The 7,101-nt window shown below is 42.0% G+C and overlaps 1 protein-coding gene across 1 annotated transcript; it reads left to right on the top strand.

The window, feature by feature from the left end:
* Positions 1–1,516: 1,516 nt before the first annotated feature.
* Positions 1,517–5,163, top strand: LRIT2 (leucine rich repeat, Ig-like and transmembrane domains 2). The gene is made up of 4 exons (XM_011355457.1): positions 1,517–1,626; positions 1,936–2,717; positions 4,260–4,283; positions 4,397–5,163. The coding sequence occupies exons 1-4, from the start codon at positions 1,517–1,519 to the stop codon at positions 5,161–5,163; spliced, it is 1,683 nt and encodes a 560-aa protein (XP_011353759.1).
* The last annotated feature ends 1,938 nt before the right edge of the window (positions 5,164–7,101 follow it).

Raw genomic sequence — 7,101 nt, 5'->3', positions numbered from 1 at the left:
AACTAGCAGAGCCCTTGTGTCCTCATCACCCTCAGTCATTGCATGTGGGCTGCCTTAGGAAGGGCATGTCCTCACGCAAGCACACCTTGCAGGTGAGCATTAATCCATTTCTTGAAGGGGGTATAGGCAACACATCATGTCTACCACAAGTTTTGTGCCCATAGAACTCTCTTTGTTTAGATTTTTACCTTGAGAGGAACTCTAGAGATCTAGCCAGATTGTGGAATTAGACTATCTGGAAACTCCAGCAAATACATCTGGCTTGGATGGAAAGCCTGGAGAGTAATCAGCTTAGTTGGTGACCCATTTCTCCCACACTGGTTAGCTCCTAAGCGGATTTTCTTCCCTGAGGCCTTTTGTAGAGAATAATGTATCTCATGATCTTAGGGGAAACTAGGGAGTTTCAATATTCATCAGGAAATACCCCAAATAATAGAAGTAGACTTTTCTGTTCTTCAAGATTCTGTTGGTGTGGGAGGTGAATTAAAATTTATTGGACACATACTGTATGTTGGGTACTTCATTTTACATAATCTCAAAATTATCTAGAAACTCTACCAAGTATTCATTAATTTTCTCACTTTGCAGAGGAAAAGTTGATATTCATAGGGGTTAAATGATTTTCCAAAGATCTCAAGACTGAGAAGCATAAGCTAGAGAGAAGACCCCCTAGGACAGGGTTATAACAGTTTTGTTCACTGCATTTCATGCACCTAGTAAGTGTGTGACTTAGAGCAGATGATCAATAAATATTTGTTGAGTGAATTAAGGGTGGCAAAGTAAGTATCCAAAAATCATATATGTCACTTTAAAATACAGGCCTTTCATTTTTACCATGTGAAATACACAGCATTCAGGAAAAGTTGTGAGATCTGGGATAAGAAACATGTTTTGGTTTAATCAGAAAACACAGTCTTGTGATTTAACCTCTGCACCATGATGCTCCTCTGACTCTGGTCATCCAAGTGGCAGAGGCAACCGCCTTAATCCAGTAGAGGCATGACTCTTCCACATGAGGTGTTGGGGAGATAACCATTCATAGACGTGGCCACAGAATTACTTGTTACGCATCATCTGCATTCACTTTTAGAGAACGGTTGGAAATTCTAGGTTTCAAGAGCAAATTGTGATCAATGAAGCATTAAATGGATTTTGGCCAAGTCATCTGAACCATGTTGCTCAGAATAGTATTACTTACTCGTTTCTCAGATCTTTTTGTGAGAAACTGAGGGAAGGCAGTATCAGGACCGAATTGACATCTAACTTAGAGTTTGCTTTCTGAACTCAAAAGCCAGATAAAGGGTGGATTTTCTGACCTTAGTTAAGAGACATAGCCCCTTTTCATGGGTTCTCACTGAGCTGGTGATCTGCACTATAACAAACCTCAGAGCATCCAGGGGCTTTTCTACTCCTGTGCTGACCTACATCACCATGGATTACCAATAATAGGATTTGCCACTCAGAAGCTAGGACTATACTTATTCAAAATTCCCAAGGTAGTTTCTTACAGAGGAATATGGCTTCAGTTTCTCACTTTTTCCTGCTAGTTCTGGTCTTTTTGGATTCACATGCAGCTCAGCTATCCTGTCTGCCAGGGTGTACCTGCTCAGAGGAGAGTTTCGGCAGGTGCGCTGTGCTGGCAAGATGCCAGAGGGTTGTAGGGAATGGGCTTTCTTTGGGAATGATTTGGAGTAGGAGCAAGCCTAGAATTTTCAGGAAATCAGCACAATTTCTATGAGACTCATTCTAGTTGGTGCTGAAATTTGGTGAACTGTGCACTTTTACCCAAATGGGTCTAACTTTTTTTATTTCAAGTGAATAACACTTTTTTTTTTTCTAATTTATATGTCTAATGCTAGGATAAGTCTGATTCTACTTCCCAGTTTCCTGATGTTTACCTTAAAGTTTTTTGTTTTTTGGTTTTTTTTTGTACAGGACTCTGCAGTGCATGTCTATCCCTTTGGGAAAGATCCCAAGGAATCTTCCTGAAGAGTTCAAGCAAGTGAGAATTGAACGTTCGTCCTTATTTGAATTGTCCCGAGGGTCTTTCACCAACATGAGCACCTTGGAATACCTTTGGCTCAATTTTAACAATGTCACTGTGATCCACCTAGGAGCCCTGGAGTACCTGTCCAAACTGAAAGAGCTGAGACTGGTAGGGAACAAACTCCATTCAATATCATGGACAGCGTTTCGTGCCACCCCACTCCTGAGGGTCTTGGATCTCAAACACAACAGGATTGATGTACTTCCGGAGCTGGCTTTTCAATTCTTGGTCAATCTGAGCTACCTTGACCTATCCTCCAATAGGCTTACAGTTGTATCTAAGAATGTCTTCTTGAACTGGCCGGCCTATCAGAAACATCAGCAGCCTGGCTGTGGGTCCAAAATTCTCTCCAGCATGGTGCTGGCGCTGCACAACAACCCCTGGCTATGTGACTGTCGCTTAAGGGGACTTGTCGAGTTTGTAAAGTTCATCAGCTTCCCAGTCATCCTAGTGAATCCCTATCTAATGTGCCGAGACCCTCTTTCCAAGGCGGGGCAGTTTTTTTATGAAACTGAGCTCAGTGCTTGCATGAAGCCTCAGATCTTAACCCCCAGTGCCAATGTCACCATCCAGGTAGGACAGAACATAACCCTGCGATGCCTGGCACAGGCCAGCCCCTCACCAACCATTGCATGGACATATCCCATGAGCACGTGGAGGGAATTTAATGGTAAGCCACATGCACCTTCTTAAACTATCTGGAAGAATGTGGAGGTTGTAGCGGCTTACTCTCAATAGAGAAGTTCTAAACTGGGTCGATCATAAAGGAAGGGTGCAGGTAGAACTGGGATAGGCCTGAGTTATACTCATCACCACAGAAAAGATTCCAAGATAGTGTTTCACTATCAGCCTTATTTTAAATGGTTGCCACACATATCTCTTGGGGTTGACTTGACATATTGTATAAATATTAGACAACGTATTTGAACAAATATATTTTCGATGGCCTTCTAGATGTAAAACACTATAATATGTATTTTTTAATCATAGAATTTCTGACTAGAACCAATTCTAGAGATTATTACTTATTTCTTAAACTTGCCTGAACAAACTCACCTGGGGTGAGTGTTTAAAATAAAATTTCAAGGCCCCTGCCCTGGAGATTTGGATTCAGGGAGTCCAGGGGAGGGCCTGAGAATATGTATTATAATAAGTCTTTCCCCATCCCCTATCCCCTATCCCCCATCCCTTACCCCCCAGCTATTTTCTTACTATTAGGAAAGGTTGAGAAATTCTAGATACTGACTGAATTTCCCACCACTTTGTTGATCAGAACTTATTGCTTGAAGTTGTAATACTGGGACCCAGGGAGATGTAGGCCTGTGGGCCCCACAACAGGGATTTAAACCTGCCTCTTATTTCCTGAAGCTCTGTGCTTGCTCTTCTTTTTCACCTCAGCTGAAATCACCTTTAATGCCACTCTGGGGGTTGGGGCATATCACAAAGCCAGGGATGGCCTCCTAAGGGGTATCTTGAAGCTGTCTACAAGACAACTAGGAATATCTGAGTAAAATTTGAGAAATACAGTCAGTTGTTCAGATATTTATTATATATGATGACAAACTTCTGGGTTATTAAAAAATACTGAATTAACTGAAATTTTGACTTTTTCCTATCATTTTGACCACATATTATTGGTTTGAGGTTAAATACTAATGAAAGAGAAATATAGGATTTATCATTGTAGCTTCTTTGAGAACAGTGAAATGCATCTGGATATTATCTTTTGTGATGCTCTATAATCAGTCTCCTTGGCACCATGTTATATTTATTCTTTCAGTAATGATAACAGCTAACATTTATGGAGCACTTACTATCAAACTTATGGAGTGAATACACTATTATCCCATTTTATTAATGAGGAAATTGAGACCAAGGGATTCTAAGCAACTTGTCCAAGACCATATACCTAGTATGGGATAGAATCCAGGTATTTGGCACCAAGCTCGAAGCTATTTCACATCTTAGGGTAAGAGGGCACTTCTTGAAGCTCACAATATCACAATTGCAGGCGATTTCCTGGAAACCATGGTGTTAACTCAACAAGAGTAAGGTAGTTTGGTGAGATCAACTAATGCAGTTAAAGAACTTCATAGACAGAACAATGTTCCAGATAAATTGCTGCCTCTAAACAACACTCATTATCAGCAAGTCGCTTAATCATGCCAATCCTCAACTTCCTATGTGTAAAACTTGGGTATTTACCTTATAGGGTTGCTGAGAGGCAAACACCTGATAATTAAGTACGTACTTAATAAATAGTAATCACCATCTTTTAACCAAAAATTGGCATTGCTGGACCCTCCAGATGTCTATCAGAGATGTGCAAAATGATTTTGCTCTCTCTCCATCCAGTGTTGACCTCATCTGCTGCAGAAGATGCTGTTTTGTCGGAGCTGGTCATACCTGCTGCCCACCTAGTAGACAGGGGCAATTACACCTGTGTGGCTTCCAACTCCATCGGCAGGAGCACCATGGTCATCTCCCTTCATGTCCAGCCTGCCCTGGCCCTACCTGCACCCCATTCTCCTTCTTCCCCGTCGGAGGGCAATGCCTATGTTGCCCTGCGAGTTGTCAAGCAGACAGTGCGAGGGATCCTGTTGGAGTGGTTTGTGGTGGCCGACACCTCTGAGGAAAAGTGGTTCACCCTCTATGTTGCATCAGATGTAGCCCTCAAGAAGGAGGTGGTCCATATGGGCCCTGGAATCAACACATATGTTGTGGATGACCTCCTCCCGGGCACAAAATATGAAGCATGTCTCAGCCTAGGAGCCCAGCCACCACGCCAGGGCCAGTGCGTGGTCTTTGTGACAGGTAGAGACCGTGGTGGGCTGGATGAAAGGGAGCGCCTTCTGCACATCACAGTGGTCCTGTGTGCTGTGCTGCTCTCGGTGCCTGTGGGGGCCTATGTTTGGGCAGCCCAGGCATCCTGCAGCTGCAGGGAGTGGGGCCTGCACTGCTGTCCTTTTCGCAGGAAAGCCCCCAGATGCCCCCGTGCAGCCCCACAGCACATGGATGACTCCTACACAGAACATGCAGCTGTCTGTGAGGATGGCTTGGGGAACAGAGACACTGGGGAGGATGAGGAGAAAGAAAGAGAGGGAGATGATGGCTGAAATTCCTAGCCAGGGGGTGGAATAGTGTGAACCTCTAGCCCCTAAACTGACCCTTGTGGCAACTCAGCTTGGCTTGATCCATTTATTCAACAAATATTTATTGAGTACCTACTGCATTCCAGAGATAGAACTTGACAGAGATTAGAAAGACACAGTTCTTATTTTCATGGAGCTGAGTCAATGGAGCTTTATCCTGTCCAAGTAATTGTTTTATTATACATGGTATCTGGAAATTAATAAATGTTACTCTTTCCATATATATAGCCCTATAACACTTACACATTTACATGTAACGTTCACATATAACATTTCGCATGTGTTATCCTATTGGAGAAAGGCAGAATTCTACCCCTCTTTACAAGTGAAGAAATTGAAGCCAGAAAGTTAAAATGACTTGCTCAAAAGTTTCTAATTCCATTGTTTCCTTTAAATGTCTGCTTTGCAATATTCTTGTGTTCCCAATTATTCAGAAAGTATTATTCTCCCTCTTAATGGCAAACACTCAATGAGATCATGTAAGTTTGATGTTCCAAAGAGCTGTCATTTGGAGTGGTAAGAGCCTGGTGGGTGATGAGAGTCTCTGATTGTGGGTGTCTTTGTCCCTGTGAGCAGTTGTTGGTGCTCCTGAGAGCCTGATAGCATCAGCACTGAGGAACAGGGAATTGGCTGCAGCCCAGGGCTTGTGCTCCAGGGATTGCTGGAAAGCAGAGTCATGAGAACCAAACCCAGAAGAAAAGAATCTAAATAAAATCATATGACTTTTTTTTTTTTTTTTGGCATAAAGGAAACTATAGAGTTCTGATTCTCACCTAGTCCCTTGAGACTGTGATCTTCAGGCTTATTTTTTTTTTTTTTCAGCCTGTGTCTCAGTGCTAAGTATGACAAATGTTTGTTATACAAATGAGGATATAATCCCTTCCCATACCCTTAGTCAATGTTTTCTATGAAATCCCAGAGAGGTGCTCATTTCCTTTCATTTGGGCTCACGTGGAGTGGAGGGATCCCCACAAACCCCAGAGATAGCGCACAGTTCCTCTAGGCAGTCCTGCTGGAGGAGCCTTGTCTCTGGATTTAAACACACATCTGTCTCCCTGCTGCTTCTCCCACTGGGCCCAGGAAAATCCCCTGAAGACTGTAAGTATAAGCTGGCCTCCTTGTGACATCTCCACAAATGTTTTCTCCCTTCTTCCCACCTTCCTTACCAATTCCTTTTTATCCTCCTAGGACTATCTCAAGTATCCAGTCCTCCAATTAACATTCCTTGGCTTTATATCTTCAGGGAAAATAAATAACGAATCAAGCAGGAAACACAGTGTTTTCATTGGCCAAGAGCCTTCTGGAGGCAGAGAACCATCTTTCTTATGGCTAAGTAATATTCCATTATATATATGTACCACCTCTTCTTTATCCATTCCTCCATTGATAGACACCCAAATATTCTCCATATCTTGACTATTGTAAATAATGCTGCAATCAACATATAAATACACATGTCTCTTTGAAGTAGTGTTTTGGGTTTCTTTAAGTAAATACCCAGAAGTGAGATTATTGGGGCCAACTTTGTCTTCTGTTACAGCCTTTGTTTTAAAGTCTATTTTGTCTGGTATAAGTATTGTTACCCCAGCATTTTTGTTTGTTTCCATTTTTATGAAATATCTTTTGCCCATCCCTTTACCTTCACTCCGTGTGTCTTTCAATCAAAGCAAGTTTCTTGTAGGCAGCATATGTAAGGGTCTTGTTTTCTTAACCATTCAGCCACCCTATGTCCTTTGATTGGAGCATTTAATCCACTTACATTTAAAGTGCTTGTTGATAGATATATAGTTACTGCTATTTCATTTTCTTTTCTTTTTGCTTCTTCTTAGAGAAGTCCCTTCAACATTTCCTGTAATACTGGCTTGGTGGTGATGAATTCCTACAACTTTTTTTTTTTTTTTT

Source organism: Pteropus vampyrus, unplaced genomic scaffold, assembly GCF_000151845.1.
Source record: "Pteropus vampyrus isolate Shadow unplaced genomic scaffold, Pvam_2.0 Scaffold20, whole genome shotgun sequence".
NCBI classification, from domain to species: Eukaryota; Metazoa; Chordata; class Mammalia; order Chiroptera; family Pteropodidae; genus Pteropus; species Pteropus vampyrus.
Note: the sequence above shows the minus strand (reverse complement) of the source record. Positions and strands in the feature narration are given on the sequence as shown.

Coding starts and splice junctions, on each gene's coding strand:
- LRIT2 (XM_011355457.1), top strand. CDS start 1,517: ATGGCTTCAGTTTCTCACTTTTTCCTGCTAGTTCTGGTCTTTTTGGAT. Junction 1,627..1,935: donor TCAGAGGAGAGTTTCGGCAG/GTGCGCTGTGCT, acceptor TTTTTTGTACAG/GACTCTGCAGTGCATGTCTA. Junction 2,718..4,259: donor CACGTGGAGGGAATTTAATG/GTAAGCCACATG, acceptor TTTACCTTATAG/GGTTGCTGAGAGGCAAACAC.